Genomic DNA, 16,479 nt, shown 5'->3' on the forward strand with positions numbered 1-16,479 from the left:
ATCGGGGCACGTGTAAAAGAATTAGACAAGGAGTTACAAACGAGACATTGATTTGTAATAGTTAGGATTGGGGCACGTGTAACAGAGTTAGACAAGGAGACACGGATATTTTTCAATGTGATCGAAACACGGATAATAAATCACGTGTTACTGTATAAATTGTAGGATATGTGTGTTAAAAAGTTAATAACTTTAACAAATAAAATTTATCCTCACTTAAATTAAAATACATGGTATTCTATCCGTGTTCCGATCAGAATGAAAATTTTCTGCTCTGTATCATGTTTTTTTTTGTTGATTGAGTTGACAAATCATATACCTCCAGCTTGTTGATACTGTGCATGAGCAAGTGCGTATACGAGGACGATTCTCATTTGTTGGACCAAAGACAAATATCCCTTATATTATCTCGATAAAATTCAAACCATAAATATAAAATTCCTCTTTTTCTGGAAGCCAAAGCAAAATAGAAGGTGTGAAGTCGTCGTTATTGCAGAAGCTCAGTCCTGGTTCGTTGCGTGTATGAGTACTGTCGTCTTTTTGGTGCCACGCTCGACAAACTCTCCCCTTTAGGTGTAGGGTTTCTGAGGTAAGATTCGAAAACAGTACAACTTTAGCCAAATTTAATGTTCAATATGAAAAATCCAAATTTGTTGTTTTTCGATACTGAAATCCTGCCACTTTGTCTGTGCATGCTTGTTGAATTCATGCTTTTTGAACTTTGTTTATGTGATTGAATGGAGGGCAAATTCTGTTCGATGATAACCATTTCGTTTTCAGTTTTCGGTTCTAGTTTGGTGGAACAGATTGAATTAGCAATGTTGGGCAAGTTTAATTGCAGTAGTTGATGAGTTTAAGCTAATGTGTTGATGTAGGTGCCTTAATTGAGACAAGGGGTGTTGAATATCGAATGTACTTAGTCGAGGTTTCGTCATCAGAGGGGTTAATTTAAGGTTTTCGGAAGAGTTAGTTGTATACGTTGTGCCCAATGGCTACTTCGGAAGCTGTTCGACAAGTTATGTCTGGGGCATTACCTCGATTTGGCTGTTTTAATATATGTTTGAGAAATATAAATGGAGTTGTTTCTGTTAAGTCTGGTTTGAATAATGCGCGGAAAAGAAGTTCAGTGAGTGCCCAAGTGTGTACAAATGCGAGAGTTTCGTGGGACCGCAGGAGGATATGTGCGTTTCAGGGGAGAAATGATGTTTTTCATGGAAAGAATCATGTTAGAAGGTTTGATTCAATGAGTTGCAAATGTCAACAGGCAGAGAATTTCAGAGGGGCAACCGCAGAAGATCAGCACGGGGAAATTTTTGTAGACGAATCAGATAAAGCAATGCCATTTCCTCCTAATGGTGTAACTAGTCCTACTCCAGATAATTATGAATTCAAGGCGGATCAACAACTGAAACATGAAGATGGAGGTTTTGGGTCAAATAGCAAGGCGACTGCGGCTAGAAAAATTAAAGGTTCTACACAGAAGTCGAAGGCCAATTTGATTGAGGAGGAAGCATGGACCTTAATAAAGAACTCCATGGTCTATTATTGTAACAATCCTATTGGAACCATTGCCTCTAATGATCCAAGCTCTCCTAGTACCCTTAATTACGATCAGGTCTTTATTCGTGACTTCATACCTTCTGGGATAGCTTTCCTTTTAAAAGGGGAGTATGATATTGTGCGGAACTTCATTCTTTATACCCTTCAGTTGCAGGTAAAATACTCTCCTATTCGAGTAATACGCATATACACAGTTGCTTAATTTTGAATTAAATTCATTTGATATTCTATTTAAATCATTTGGTTTGGTGCATTACACACCAACGTATTGTCTACATATGAATCCTTTGGCTTCTGACGGATTAGTGATTAAAATGTCTGGAAAACACTTTGCAAAAATTCATGATTAGAGAGGGCCAGGTAGCTCTTTGGAAACATGAATTCTGTTATAAATGCCGACTTTCATTTTCCGTAGTTTAATTTGTTTATGCTGTTCTATTGAATTTATCTTATCTTTCAATTTCTTCTATGTGAACATACTCCTTTTTAAGTTTAATTTGTTTCTGTCCTACTGAATCACCCTCCCTTTTATTACAGAGCTGGGAGAAAACCATGGATTGCTATAGTCCTGGTCAAGGACTAATGCCAGCCAGTTTTAAGGTTCGCACTGTTCCACTCGAAGGTGATGATTTTGCAACTGAAGATGTATTGGATCCTGACTTTGGTGACTCTGCTATTGGTCGAGTTGCCCCAGTTGACTCTGGTAGGAAGTGTGTTCTATTTGTAAATTATCTTTGAAATTCAATCTAGTTTTTCGTTTTCGATGATCCAAACCCGATAGGGAGGTAGTATCATTTTAATTTCAAGTCCGTCACATCATCAGTTAATAAATCTCTGGCCTTTGATCTTTCTGTAGGGTTATGGTGGATTATATTGTTACGAGCTTATGGAAAATGCTCTGGAGATGTTTCAGTGCAGGAAAGAGTTGATGTGCAAACGGGGATAAAAATGATTTTAAAGCTATGTCTTGCTGATGGTTTTGATATGTTTCCAACATTATTGGTTACAGATGGTTCTTGCATGATAGATCGCCGCATGGGAATTCATGGCCATCCTCTGGAGATTCAGGTACGTATATTTCGAATGAATTCTTTTATCTGTTTGTGTGCATGTCATTTCATTGCTTATTTCTAGTGAATGCTTTTAGAGTCATCGGAGTGTTTTCTGTCCTTGCAGGCACTGTTTTATTCAGCATTACTTGGTGCGCGCGAGATGCTTGCTCCAGAGGAAGCATCAGCAGACCTTGCGCGAGCGCTTAACAACCGTCTGGTTGCATTGTCCTTCCATATCAGGGAATATTACTGGATTGATTTGAAAAAACTGAATGAAATTTACCGATACATGACAGAGGAATACTCGTATGATGCTGTTAATAAGTTCAATATTTACCCAGATCAGATTCCGTCGTGGCTGATGGGATTCATGCCCAGTACAGGCGGGTACTTGATTGGAAACCTGCAGCCTGCGCACATGGACTTTCGTTTCTTTTCTCTCGGAAACTTATGGTCTATTGTAAGTAGTCTTGCAACAGACGAGCAGTCGCATGCTATACTGGATCTTATTGAATCAAAATGGGATGAATTAGTAGCAGAGATGCCGTTTAAAATATGTTACCCTGCTCTCGAAGGCCAGGAATGGCAAATCGTCGCAGGCAGCGATCCCAAAAATACGTAATGATTCTATCCTCGACTTTTTGAAAAATTCACTCTCCTGTTTCCTAACACCCCCTTTATCTGATTTTATGTTGTAGTCCCTGGTCTTATCACAATGGAGGCTCGTGGCCAACGTTGCTCTGGCAGGTAAATCTTTTATTCGGAATTCAGTGAAGGCTGTTTCTTTCCCCTCCCAAGTCCCACCTCGAACGACTTTGAAGATGTAATTTTGAAGTGTCGAAAAGAATGCAAAGTTTACCTGTTCTTGCATTAGCATCTAGCAGTGATCTGATTGTTTGTGTGAGTTGACACCGTTGCGGGATTGTTTCAGCTCACCGTGGCATGCATCAAGCTTAATCGACCAGAAATTGCAGCAAAGGCCGTCGAGGTTGCTGAGAAGCGCATATCTACTGACAATTGGCCTGAATATTATGACACCAAGCGAGCGAGGTTTATCGGAAAGAAGGCACAGCTGTATCAGACTTGGTCGGCTGCTGGATATCTTGTAGCGAAGCTCCTCCTTGCCGACCCAAGTGCAGCAAAGAAGCTTGTGAATGAAGAGGATTCGGAGCTTGTAAATGCACTTTCGTGCATGATAAGCGCCAGTCCGAGAAGGAAACGCGGTTGGAAAAAACAGATTTTAGTATGAAGAAACGAAGATCTGGCGGAGCATTCAAGTCTCAAATGTTTCCGAATTAGTTCATTTGCAGCGGAAGAAGCCATGTCAGTATCATTGTACATTTGCGTCAACATACGGCTAATGTATTTAACATAGCTAGTTTTAATACTGTAAACAGTTGTAGACATCACGATATTGTCTCCGAGTAATACTCGATATACGCTTTTGTTTTAGAAGTTTTTAGATAAAGAATTTCCACAAGTATAAAGAAGTACAACTACCACGAGTTGAAGGATCTTTGGCATGACAATGTATCTAGCATCTTACACGAGTTGAAGGGCTTGTAACTCGGGTAGTTACCAGAGTTGTAGCATCTTCACCAATATGCACTTGATTTCCTCCCTTCTGAACATTGTTGTCACCTACAAAACAAGAGCAAAGAGACAACGGACAAACAAACCGATAGACTTGTAATCAAATAACTTTTCATTTCTATTTTCTGTCGGGGTAAACTACGACTCAAAAAATTGACACGCATAATCCAGCGCCTTGATTAAATCAAGTGATGCACCAATATTTTTGAGTGATTAAGTGAAGTTAGCGATAAATTCTCTGTTGAAGCTACCGTTCACTTACAAATGACAATGTGGATCTTATGTAATGGCGTCGGACCTTGAGCAAAAGCTGCTTTACATAACAAACAAACAAGAAGCATTATGCAAAATGGACAGTTTGCTGATCAACCGAAATCCCTAAAATCAATCCAACTGGATTTCACAGTGAGTTTAAGAATCAAAGATGTGTTTGTTCTCAGCCAAGATGCTGTCCAACAATGATTCACACGCATCTTCAAGTAAATCTAAAACCTGCAAGATAATGATGTTTCATAATTAGCATCAATCTACAAAAGTATAAGAACTCAATGCCAGTAGCTAGCCGGATTATCTTTCTTTTACAGTTTCTCCTTATTTTCTCTCATTTTGTATACATACATACATACATACATACATACATACATATATATATATATATATATCATCCTTCAAAGTTATATAAGCAAAATCCAATGGTTGAATTCCTTTATTGAGTTCTTGACTGTGCAGTACTGAATTGCGTTTTTTATCTCCCCCTACGGTTTTCTGGGACTTCTCACTTTTAATAGAAAAATGGGTCATTGTATTCTGGTTAAATAGTTAAACAACCAAGAAAAAAACAGGATCATCTTCCTACTGTTTAACAGATTTAAATCCAAAAATTTCAGTTCGGGATAGCTTGCTGAATAACACAAGAAGCGTTGTATTTATAGTGTCATCAAACTTCATTTACCACAATTAAAGAATTCAAAGATTAGACACTGATTCAAAACCCTGCATGCTCTAAAGAAACATCATAGAGTAAATAGAAACTGAAAAGGTAGAATACGGAAATGATCTTCAGATGCCATCACATAAAAAAAATATAAACGAAAAATGAACATGAAAGGGTTTTTTGACTGTGCAGACCTATATATTTGAACAAAAACTTTATCAGCTGCAAGGAGAACATTTTACAAACACTACAACAAAAAATCAGTTCGAATTATATTCTAGTAATTGTTATTTGTAAGGCATGGTTAACAAGGTTTGAGATATATATTGAAACCATGAGCATGTTATCAATATTGTATACAGCCCTTGTCACTGTAATGCGTCAATCGTTGATAAGTTCACTAAATTCCTCACAAGCATTGCATAACAGATAAAACTATCATGTTATATGCTGACACCTTAGATGCAGGCACTTGATATATTAATGATAAGCTGAAGAACGATGATTAACGGGAATTTACAGTATCACCTTCTCAAAACCTTGTGGTCCACCATAATAAGGGTCCGGCACTTCAGTTTCATCATGTTTCTTACAGTAAGAGCACATTAACTTAACCTGCATTACGAATAACCACATATGAAAATCAAGGAATAAAACCCATACCACTCCATGGAAGCATCCTTTAACCGAGTACTAAGTACAAATTACAGACCTTTTTGTGAGCGTCCTCAGGTAAAGGTTCTCTAAATTTCCACCGATTAAACGCCTCTATTATATCAGCTGTAGCCAACATCCATACCACAGGTTAATCCAGTATAACACATACATATAGAGTTATAAACATGTACAAATATTCGAGTATGAAAACATACAAGGGGATGATCAAAACTTTCAAGAATGCCAAGTAAAATGCATGTGATGATTCTTGGAATCAACATTAATAATCCCACCTCGGTTTTGATTGTCCATTGCAAGAATAAGATCAAAATCGCGAAAATCAGGCAGCCGGATTGGCCTCGATAATGAAGTTATCTCAATGCCACGCCTTTTCGAGGCTGCCCTCATCCTCGGGTCCGCTAGATTCCCCTTTTAACACCAAAAATACAATTAAAATTCAGAAATTATACTTATTAACACCACCAAAATAAAATGAAACAATTCATATACTTTCTACGTTTTCTCAGAAACTAAGCAGTGGTGATAGCGTAGACGTGGATTAGACCAGTTAGCCATGGAAGCGTGCCCGCCCAGCTTTCACCCAAGTTAGAATCCATTTTCGTAAATTAGAGCAGTTTAGAATATCGTCTTATCAAAATATATGATTGAAAATTAGGTCCTACCTCATGGTAATCAATAGTTCCAGCTGAATCAATCTTAAACTTGGAATCCAAACCCCTTTTGTTGACCAAGTCTCTAAACACCCCTTCGGCAGCCGGGCTTCTGCAGATGTTGCCGAGGCACACAAAGAGGACGGCGAAGGGCTTGGTCTCCGCCGCCGTGGACGGAGTAGGAGCCGCCATTGATGCTTTGATTGCGGACCCAGATGAGAAACGGGTGCCGGGTTTGAGAGAAATTGAAGGAGAGGTTGGAGTTTGGAGGGGTGGGAATTGGGGAGGAAGAAGAAGAAATGGGGGTTTTAGGGAGTGGTGGTTGGTGGAGTGGCAAAATTGTAAATTTAGAGGGGTCGCTGCTGCAGCGTTCAATACCTTCATTTTAGATTTGGTTATAGAAAAGTGCTCCTGGCTATGGAGTTGACTGGCAGTGCTTTTATTCCTACAAGGAAAAATACTTGGCATGTAAGGAGCTTTTCACCGTTCAATAACAATGTAACATCATTTCACAGTATAAACGTTATTATCAAAAAAAATTATTATTTTTATGGAGAACTAAAGATCATTTCTAGAAAAATATTCCTTCAATTCAGAGACATACAATATTCGATATGAATCAAACAAATTAACTGTTCATTGTGGGAAGGCTATTAAGAGGAGAGCAATGTTCCACCAAGAGCAATTCCAAACGTTGTTCCATGACAAGCTTGTAGTTTTACCAACAAATAAACAATTATAACAAGCTTACGAGTAGAGCTGCTTCTTACATGAGAACTCTTTGAAGGACAGTCTTCAATAAAAAAAAATAATCTATGGCGCTGTATAGCTTTTAACCGTTGGGTCTTGAATTTTAAATAAAGATATAACGGTTAGCACCATCGATAATCCCCTTGGATCATACTTTGTTTAGTTACAAAAACTTTATAAAGTGCGAAAGTGCTTCACCAAGTACTTTCAAGAGAATACATAATATGCACTTATGCTTTTAATGAAATGTTTTGCTTCCAACTTAAGCACTAGGGATTAAAAGCGCTTCATACAGAACCACTCTCAACTAAGCTTCCATCCTTCCCGGCCAGGGAAAGAAAACGGAAACAAACAACGAAAGGAACTAGAAGGAAGCCTGTCCGCGAGAGCGTTAAACACTTCACAACCCGAGAGAGCAGGTAAATTGGTTATTTTTAACTTGGAAAAGAACATAAGTAATTACATGACCTTCACGTGATGAGGGTAGAAACTTGCATCTCTTACCGGATCATATTGCGGGAAGAGAAGAAGTTCTGGCAACATGAATACACCCGAGTTATAAGACAAAAAGAACACGAAAAATGCTAATCCGATTTCCATCTCTCAGCTACTGTATCAGTATCCATGCTCTACAACTATCCACCAGTATTTCGAGTTACATTTAATTTACACTATAAGCTATATCATCAGTTGAAACCGAAAAGACATTTCGGAAAAAGAAACATCACCTTTCTTCCCAATGTAAAAGATTTAAAACAGCTCAAAGTCTATATGCTCTCCTATACCCTCCAGCTCCTTGCAACCTGAGCTCTCCTGTTTCTGCGAAGCAGACGGTGTACAAATTCCAACATCACCCCACTTGGGAAGCTCTGGCGGTACTGCACACCGAATCAATGCCCAATTTAGGCCTTCAAAGAAAGGATGCTGCTTGATCTCTGCAGCCCCTTTCACTGATCCTAGACGATTTTCAGGGTCCTTTATTAAGAGGCCTCTGATCAGATCTCTTGCATAAAAACTCACTATAGGGGTACTTGGGAACTTGAGACTTTTCGACACAACATTGGATAATGTATCCTCGTTTCCTGACCCCTTGAAGGGTGTCTTACCATATAACAGCTCAAACAAAAAGATTCCGTATGTCCACCAATCAACAGCACTCCCATGGCCTTCTCCTTTAATGATCTCTGGGGCAAGGTATTCATGGGTTCCAACAAATGAGTTGGACCGGGCACTAGTTGGCTCCACTACAAGCTGTGGCAGTGGGGTGACCTGGGCAGCAAGCTCAGATTTCATTTTTCGAGATTTTGCAGTGGCAGATAGAAGTCTGGGAGTGAAGCATGGAACTTGCCAGGATGGTTGAAGGCAAAATGGATCAATGCAGCTAGATTCTATGCATGGGCTTGACATTTTTCTTGTGCTCTCCAAAACAGGAGAGGATGATTTAAGCAGCGTTGGATTGACAGCACATCTAAGTGACAAATCAAAATCTGTGAGCATGATGTGGCCATCTTCTCGGACCAAAATATTTTCTGGTTTCAAGTCTCGATACACAACTCCTAGCATGTGTAAATACTCCAGGGCAAGGAGGACTTCAGCAACATAAAATCTGAAGAAACAGTATAAAATTGCTTGAAATCAGTCTATTGAACATTTAAAATACTGGAGTACAATTGCGCTGATGTAAATCAATCATGTAGTTCTCTAAAGGCACCAGGGCAGCCCTTAGTGGCCAATGCTTTCTACATTCCAATAGGCAAAATGAGATTGTTTCGATGTTATTAGATCACGAGTTTAAATCCCACGAAATAAAATCATCTAATTTAACAAACCAAACATGTATACACATGGCCAGAGCATGTTATCTAGTGTAAATACCATCTTCACCTACAGTTGACTGCTAGGTCTTATATACTTGACAAGCCGATTTCAGAAACTCAAGGAGAAAAAGAAAGATGTAATATAAAGTAAGCACTAGAATCAAACAACTATCAAAGGAATTTTTCCAGAAATGGAAAATCAGGGGAAGACAAACATGTAACCTACTAAATAATAATGTCAAATGTATGCATTTGATCGTCTTCCACAGCTAAAAAAGCGCAGGCACAGTTAACTACAAGTGGACCTTAAAAAGAAATAGGTACCTGGCTGCTTGTTCACAGAAACTCCTGCCAGGTTGCTTTTGCCGCAGCACATGCAGATCCCCACCCGGACAGTACTCCATAACCAAACATGAGAGCTTATCTGACACACAATGGGAATATAGTGTAGGAAGAAACGGATGATCCAGTATTTCTAGTATCTCTCTTTCTGTTTGGGCCCTGATCATTTTCTTCCTGGTAGCCAAAAACTCGTTGTCCATCACTTTCAAAGCAAATATGCAATTTGTTCCAGTTAGCTCAGCAAGATAAACAGTCCCAATGTCCCCGGAACCAATCCTTCTAAGCAACTTAAAGTGCTTCAAACCTAAGCTTCCATGCTGCTTCTGTACATGATGGATGGCTTCCCATCTCAAGTCTCTTGACATGTGAGGCCTCTTGCCGCTACGACCAGAACCACTTAGACTGCTTTCCTCACTAGTGCATGTAGTGCTGCTATAGTCACCAATGCTACTTTTTGAGCTTTGTGAAAAATCCCCGTTTTCCCTTGATCTTGACCTCTCATCAACTTTTGTCACTACAAAGTTAATCCTACTGCTGCTATTTGAGGAGAAATCTGGTTTGCTTGTACCTGAATTCATTTCTTTGCTAAGACTCGTAGTGCTTGATGCTAGAGACTCTTTCTCATTTCCTTTCCCTTCATGCTTCGGAATACAGTTGAGTGTCTGGTCCTTTAACTTACTAGTACTAGAGCATGCATCATTATCAACCTGTCGGTTATCTGATTTCGAACTACTAGAGCCAGAACTTGAATCGTGCACTTTTTTCTTAACAATATTTTTGCTCCTTGGTACCGGCTTGGTTAAATGTGAACTACTGCCAGAGGATTTGCTTACCTTACTACCAGTGCTAGAGCCAGATGGAGAAGAAGCAGAGTGCAGCCCCTTGTTTGAATTTGAAGTATTAATTGGAACTTCGGTTGAGATAGAAGCAACTGCACCCCTCTGCATGATTTTCTTGCTATCATGAAAGCAAGATGAAGATTCTGCTGATTCCAGTTCTCTATCTTCTCCCTTTGATATCTCACTTTTCATTGATGTTGAAGGAGCAATTTGATCATGTGGTGCTAATCTGATCTTACTAGCATCTGGCATCAGTGCAGCTCCCAAAGTTGTGGCCGTATCAACCTGTGTCTCTGATTGCATGGACCCAGGATTGTTTTCAGAATTTTTGGATGCTTCAGGCACAAGTGACACCTCTACATAATTACCTTTACCTTCAGTCATAGGCAGGCCAGTCCCGTTGGCCTCGGCTACCACTGTGCCGTACAACCTTTTGATAGTTCCTGATTCTGAGACCCCTGACGAACGACCTGGCCTCGAAAACCGCTTCATGGCAGCCAACTCTGATGCCTGAGTGATGCACAATCCTCTTAGTGCTTGTTTCAAACTCACAGGCTCTGAAATTCCGATACCTGATGCATTTGATGAACTAACTCTCATTGGCCTTTTCATAGCACTCTTCCTCAAAGCTTCTTTACTAGCCTCATGCGACATACCTGATATCCTAGCTGACTTTCTACCACCAATTGCCTGAAAAAGCTGATTAATATCATCCTCGATGGAATATTTGTTTTCTGATTTCAGCATACAGTGTTTTCCACCTTCCTCATCCATTTTGGACTCTGAATGGACCTCTTCTCTTGATTCAACAATTTCACACGTCGAGCGCAATGTACTCATTTTTCATGAACCAAATGAAATACAGCAGATGATGTAATATCCTTGCGAATTCATACTAACCCACTTCTGACGAAGCATTGTTAAGATACCGAGCCACAGAAAAAGGAAATAGAGCTACATATCCCCTGAAGTTTGCTAGAGCCATACTGATTTTTTGCAGACTGAAGTGCCCCAACACTATTCCTTTACTTGGTCCAAAATGCAGCATCCAAAGCCGGCCATGATTGCTACATTTCAGTTAATATCAAAAGTCATCAAATTTCTATTTCCTAAAAGTATCAGCCATGTCTATGCTTTATCCACAGAATACTAAAATTAGCATAAATATTACCTAAAACTAATACCAATTTATATAGAACCAAATGTAATCGAAAGGTAAAGGGAATCGTTAACTGATATTACTTCAACCTCAATTAGTAAAGATGTCAACAATCTAATTCATTATTTCTTCAATTTCAAGGTAAGATCCAAAAGAATAAAACAAAAGGACATCCAATTCGATCTTTATTAACAAGAAGTACAACATTTAAGCAATCAACGATTGCAATGACCGAAAGTTTTGACAATAACAACACCAATCGTCACCTGTACACAACGGTTAACTGGCCAATTACAGCTTAACGGAAAGAAACAAAAGTAAGAAGTGCCACTCCCACCACTTTGGAGACTACGAAGAATGACAAAGTCACGTATCGATCCCCACACAGACAACCCAAATCTTACTATCAACAAACAGACACATTCAGCCATTTCAAATCAATTTTTTTTAACACAGATCTTTCAAAACAAACAAAAACAAAAAACTCATCATTCCAAATCACCAACAAAAACAATAAATTAACAAAATTAATGTACATCACAATTCACACCAAGTAAAATCAGACTCATACAAAAAATAGGAATAAAAATATAAACAAATAATAAAAAATCATTAACCTTTACCCTGAACATGAACTCCAAAGAAGAAGCTGAAAGGAGGAGACAATTGGGGTTGATGGAAGTTAGGGTTTGAAGATTGTATATTGTTAATTTTAATTATTTAATTTTTGTGGGGGTGGTTTCAATAGAAAGGGAATGAAATTCACGAGAAATGCGGGTGAGGGAGTGAGAGACAGCAGAAAAATCTTGGATGCTCTGTCTGAATATCTGCTTTCTTTCTTTTAAGCTCATTTTTCAAATGGGCGGAAAAACACTGTTTATAAATTATATCACGCACCGTACACAGGAATCCAGAGGGAAACAGAGTAATTGGGGGTGGGTTATCATGTGGGAATCCCATTGGGTTTTTCTTACGCTTGTGCTACCATCCACTACTTTTTTTTTTTTCTGTTTAATTTCAATTTTACTACTCTCGGTAACAGTGTTTTTTTTTTTTTTTTTTTTTTTTTTTTCACTTTCATATCCAAATATTAATTTTTCTACCATTTGAATATGAAAGCAAGACAACAAAAATCGTAGCTCAAAATCTGCTAGATGTCTGTACTGATCTAGCGCAGTCACATTATCACACATTCTTGTTACAAATGACCATGCAAGGATTGATGTTCCTAAGGTCGCCCCAGTTGGATCTTGTGTTCTGAAAGAGCATGTCATTCATGATAGACGAAGAACAATATTGGCAACTAACCAGTCAATGTCCCCTCCCTGAATCGAGGCAAACATGTTAGTAAGAAGAACAAACTTCCTTAGAAGAGGATAGCAATGACACATGAAGGGACATCGTAGGTCATCCTAAGCTTGGTTGTTCTCTCTACCTCGTTCGTCGACAACTTGGCATTCTTCTAGATCATGGGATATGAGTCCCTATCCTGTGAACTTTGAGATCTCTGGCAACTAGTTTGGAAGACATGTGGAAACTGAATGAGATCATTATCAAAATGTGTTTGCTTATGCAGTCATCGAAATAGTACAGAGTGATGACATCGAACCATGATCCATTGTTGAAGTTGAATGTCAATCTGACTGGCCAAAATAGGATGAGGCAATCTAAGTTGAACTTGATTCCTTAGCAAAACGTCGCACGTTCGGACTAGTTGTTCAAACACCCTCAGACGAGAAACTGGTAGGCTTCAAATGGCTAATCGTAAGGAAACATAATAACAATAATGAGGTCATACAATATAAGGTCCACCTCGTGGTGAAAGGTTTCTCACAACGCCCTAGGATTGATAATAAGGAAACGTATTCTCCCATAATGGACATTATTATGTTTCACTACTTAATCAATTTACTATTTTTCAAAAGACTGAGTATGCAGCTTATGGATGTGGTCACTACGCATCATTATAGGGATCTAGATAAGGAGATTTATATGAAAGTCCCAATATGACTGGGTATACCTGAATCAATACATTCTCAATGACAGAACATGCTTTCAATTAGGTTGAAGAGTTTACTCTATGGTTTGTGTTAGAACCAAATTCCCACACCATTGTGTGTGGAGGAGATGCACAAACTCGACTACATGTAAAAGAACAAACAATCATAAGATCACCTTGTCACCGGTTGGGTGCTTGCCAAAGGCTCATCGACGATCAAGTTAGTAAGCAAATTATGAGACTCAAGCAGTAGTCAAGAGAATCGAGTGTGCAATAATTGCGTTACTAGAGATGAACCCCAGAAGTGTTTATTTATGCTAGTCGAGAGAGTACTTTTAGGATATAGAATATGTACTAAACTGGGAGAATCTTATAGGATATATAAGAATAGATATTGCGTCTTCTAAGGAATGTGAATATTTACGACGCACACCAGTCTCTAATTGTAGGAATCTCCAAGAATATAGGAAACGTATCTGATCCCAATCGGATTTAGGTTTCCATATCTTGCGGAACAAAATGTTCAATCTCAGCAAAGTCGGTAGACTTTGCCTACTTTTTCGGAACACAGGATGTGGTGGCATCACTAGTCCGTCTGTGTAGCTCAATTTGATGGAAGTTGTTTGAGTCCATGACCAGACTTCTAAGGTATGCATATTCTCATTCGTACTCCGACCTTGGAAATATCATGGTCTCATAATTGCCCCTAACTAAGTATTTGAAAGGGATGTTCTGCTTGAGAATGGATAGTTATCTAAAGACTATATCTTTCGGAGTAAATCAGAATATATACCATTTAAAGTTCTTGTGCACATGGCAATCCAACCTCGTTTATGTTGCGAAGTAATTGAGATTTTCTAGATTTAAACGTGCAACCTTGAAAGTTGTGACATTCCTTGAAGAGGTTGGACATAATTTCACAATCTTTCTCAGCCCTCATTTCTTCTTTAAGTATCTCTTTTCTTGTCTAAGTAACTATTTTTGTCTCTCATTGGCTGCAACTCTAGCCTTATTTCTAGCCTTGTCAACCTCAATTCTAGCCAAGTCCCACGCCAAACTCAATTCATCTTGGCGAGTAAGTTCTTCCATATATTTTACAATCACTCTTGGAAGAACTCCCTTTTTTTCTTCGCAGCCTTCCTACCTTGAGGCAATGAATGACGGGTCAGTTCCAAACACTTCAAATGTGTTGCCTCCTTGAATAGGGAAAACTTCTTCTGGTGTTGAGTGTAGAGGGGTATCACTCATGACAACTTATGGACCATTTGCCACAATTTTGTGTCTAGACCAATCTTTGACAACACTTCAACATTGAAAGCGGTTGAATGATTTGTTCTTGTTGGTTGCATACTATCAAGCTTGTGCCTGAAGTGCCTATAAAAAAATGGGAGAAAAAAATTATATTCAAACTAATTAATGTCAATTACCTGATCCGATAAATTTTTGTCACTTCGAAGGTTAGCATGAGCTTGAGAGATGGCGTTTCTCCAACTAGTAAACGATTGGTTGAGTATTTTTCAAAAACTTGCTAGAGCTTGCTCCGTCTATTGCCAAGCTTCTCACAAAACAAGGTACAAACTTTCTTCCATAGTTGTTGAGTCTTCTACTCATTACCTGTAATCGGGTCATGAGAAACTCAAACCTAGCATTCACACAATGTAACATCTTTGATGATCGACCAATCCGAGCCTGTATCGTTAACTTTTTGCAAACAAAAGTATATGAAAAACTTTGGGAGACAAATTGGTTGAAAGTATATGAAATTATTGAAATGTGGTGTATAATGGAAGATGATGGTTGGGTATTTATAAGAAAAATTATATATTTTTTTATATTTTTCTAAATTGTTTTATAATCTTATAATGATTTTTATCTAACCTAATAAATATGGACTGTTGGATTCCTTTTTTTTTTTTTTTTTTAAATCTGACAACCCAAATTTTGACATGTAGTCCCAATGGTAATAATAGAATTTTTGCTGATTTTTTTTAAAAAAAATTTAAGGCTAAAAAATCTGGACTGTTGATTGGAAAATCTAACGGAACAAAATTCACCATGTGTACTAGTCGTTACATTCAAATTAAAAAAAATAAAAATTAACAGTTGGAAATCTAACAACCTAGAAATCTAGGTGTTGGAAATCCAATGGCGCAAAGTGAGCCACATCGCCTAACGTCAGATCCACTTAGTCACAATGTTGCCTATTCTAGCCCGTGTGGTTAGTCCGCCCCCTAGAGCCCAGTTGATTTGGCAAGGGGGATAGGTTTTGGGATTTTGGGGGATTGGATTGCCTAATAGCCCAAGCAATTTGCTTGGGGTGGAGTTGCTTTAATAGCTAAGAACATTTTCACCCATTTTGGTGGATTTGGCTCCTATAGGGTTGGGGTAGATTTTTTTTTTTTTTTTTAATAGAGAAAATGTACGATATTCATTAACGATATAAATACATGCAAGCAATAAGGACATGGTGCATACAGTGGGCTTCAATAAAACCTTGCGGGGAATTTCAACCCGGTCGAAAGGAAAAGGAGTGTCCCGCACCAAACAAATTAAGAATTAATATCCTCAAAGAGAAGATCCACAATTACATCAGGAGCTTCTTCAAACCAAAGAATAGGATTATCACAACTCAGACTCATTCGTGCTAATCTGTGCGCCACTTTATTCGTCTCCCTACCACTATGAATAGTAACAAACGTGGCAGTTACTATTCACAATGACTATTTTATTGTTTAATGTATGATTCAATTATTTAATAATTATTCAATGGATGAGGGTTTAGACTAGGTTACTATAGTTTACTATAGTTGCACTATGCGTCCACATTTTATTTTTAGGGAAATAAATGGGAATTTTTTTATTTAAAATATATTTATCAACTTTTAATGGATTTTGTATTTCAAAATTTTCTTTTTTTTTCTTTGAAAAAAAATTGATTTAGAAAAAAATCGAGATTGTTGGATTGAAGTTACCATTCAAATCGAAAGACTCAAAAAGTGCCATGTGATAATGGCGGTTACATTCCAAGTTTTGACCAGACCCCAGGTGCATGTTCACATGACTGATGTCATCCTATCATCGCTGGGGTGTTTAAAATCACTTTGCC

General features: G+C 38.3%; 3 protein-coding genes across 4 annotated transcripts; 1 reads left to right on the plus strand and 2 right to left on the minus strand.

The window, feature by feature from the left end:
• Positions 1–408: 408 nt before the first annotated feature.
• LOC125479478 (alkaline/neutral invertase E, chloroplastic-like) lies at positions 409–4,126 on the plus strand. 2 transcript variants are annotated; one of them, XM_048588811.1, is made up of 7 exons: positions 409–589; positions 876–1,714; positions 2,098–2,263; positions 2,417–2,628; positions 2,737–3,230; positions 3,311–3,435; positions 3,544–3,685. In XM_048588811.1, the coding sequence occupies exons 2-6, from the start codon at positions 989–991 to the stop codon at positions 3,384–3,386; spliced, it is 1,674 nt and encodes a 557-aa protein (XP_048444768.1). In that variant the 5' UTR covers positions 409–589; positions 876–988; the 3' UTR covers positions 3,387–3,435; positions 3,544–3,685. The 2 variants fall into 2 exon arrangements, with proteins under 2 accessions (XP_048444768.1, XP_048444767.1); XM_048588810.1 differs by having other exon boundaries at positions 417–589; positions 3,311–3,359; positions 3,544–4,126.
• Positions 4,127–4,407: 281 nt separating this feature from the next.
• On the minus strand, positions 4,408–6,875 carry LOC125479479 (putative low molecular weight protein-tyrosine-phosphatase slr0328). The gene is made up of 5 exons (XM_048588812.1): positions 6,480–6,875; positions 6,090–6,225; positions 5,852–5,919; positions 5,668–5,754; positions 4,408–4,697 (listed from the first exon to the last, which is right to left on the minus strand). The coding sequence occupies exons 1-5, from the start codon at positions 6,849–6,851 to the stop codon at positions 4,617–4,619; spliced, it is 744 nt and encodes a 247-aa protein (XP_048444769.1). The 5' UTR covers positions 6,852–6,875; the 3' UTR covers positions 4,408–4,616.
• A 913-nt stretch (positions 6,876–7,788) lies between these two features.
• On the minus strand, positions 7,789–12,337 carry LOC125479490 (serine/threonine-protein kinase D6PK-like). The gene is made up of 3 exons (XM_048588851.1): positions 11,998–12,337; positions 9,359–11,282; positions 7,789–8,823 (listed from the first exon to the last, which is right to left on the minus strand). The coding sequence occupies exons 2-3, from the start codon at positions 11,053–11,055 to the stop codon at positions 7,968–7,970; spliced, it is 2,553 nt and encodes an 850-aa protein (XP_048444808.1). The 5' UTR covers positions 11,056–11,282; positions 11,998–12,337; the 3' UTR covers positions 7,789–7,967.
• Positions 12,338–16,479: the final 4,142 nt, after the last annotated feature.

This window comes from the organism of the source record quoted next, unplaced genomic scaffold (genome assembly GCF_019419815.1).
Source record: "Pyrus x bretschneideri cultivar Hongxiangsu unplaced genomic scaffold, Pyrus_bretschneideri_v1 Contig29, whole genome shotgun sequence".
In the NCBI taxonomy this organism is placed as follows: domain Eukaryota; kingdom Viridiplantae; phylum Streptophyta; class Magnoliopsida; order Rosales; family Rosaceae; genus Pyrus; species Pyrus x bretschneideri.

Excerpts from the sequence above, each read along its gene's own strand:
- LOC125479478 (XM_048588810.1), top strand. The coding sequence starts at position 989 with ATGGCTACTTCGGAAGCTGTTCGACAAGTTATGTCTGGGGCATTACCT. Across the intron at positions 2,264-2,416 it reads AGTTGCCCCAGTTGACTCTG|GGTTATGGTGGATTATATTG; the intron begins GTAGGAAGTGTG and ends ATCTTTCTGTAG. Across the intron at positions 3,231-3,310 it reads GGCAGCGATCCCAAAAATAC|TCCCTGGTCTTATCACAATG; the intron begins GTAATGATTCTA and ends TTTATGTTGTAG.
- LOC125479479 (XM_048588812.1), bottom strand. The coding sequence starts at position 6,851 with ATGAAGGTATTGAACGCTGCAGCAGCGACCCCTCTAAATTTACAATTT. Across the intron at positions 5,920-6,089 it reads AATGGACAATCAAAACCGAG|CTGATATAATAGAGGCGTTT; the intron begins GTGGGATTATTA and ends TGTTGGCTACAG. Across the intron at positions 4,698-5,667 it reads GACCACAAGGTTTTGAGAAG|GTTTTAGATTTACTTGAAGA; the intron begins GTGATACTGTAA and ends ATTATCTTGCAG.
- LOC125479490 (XM_048588851.1), bottom strand. The coding sequence starts at position 11,055 with ATGAGTACATTGCGCTCGACGTGTGAAATTGTTGAATCAAGAGAAGAG. Across the intron at positions 8,824-9,358 it reads TTCTGTGAACAAGCAGCCAG|ATTTTATGTTGCTGAAGTCC; the intron begins GTACCTATTTCT and ends CTGTTTCTTCAG.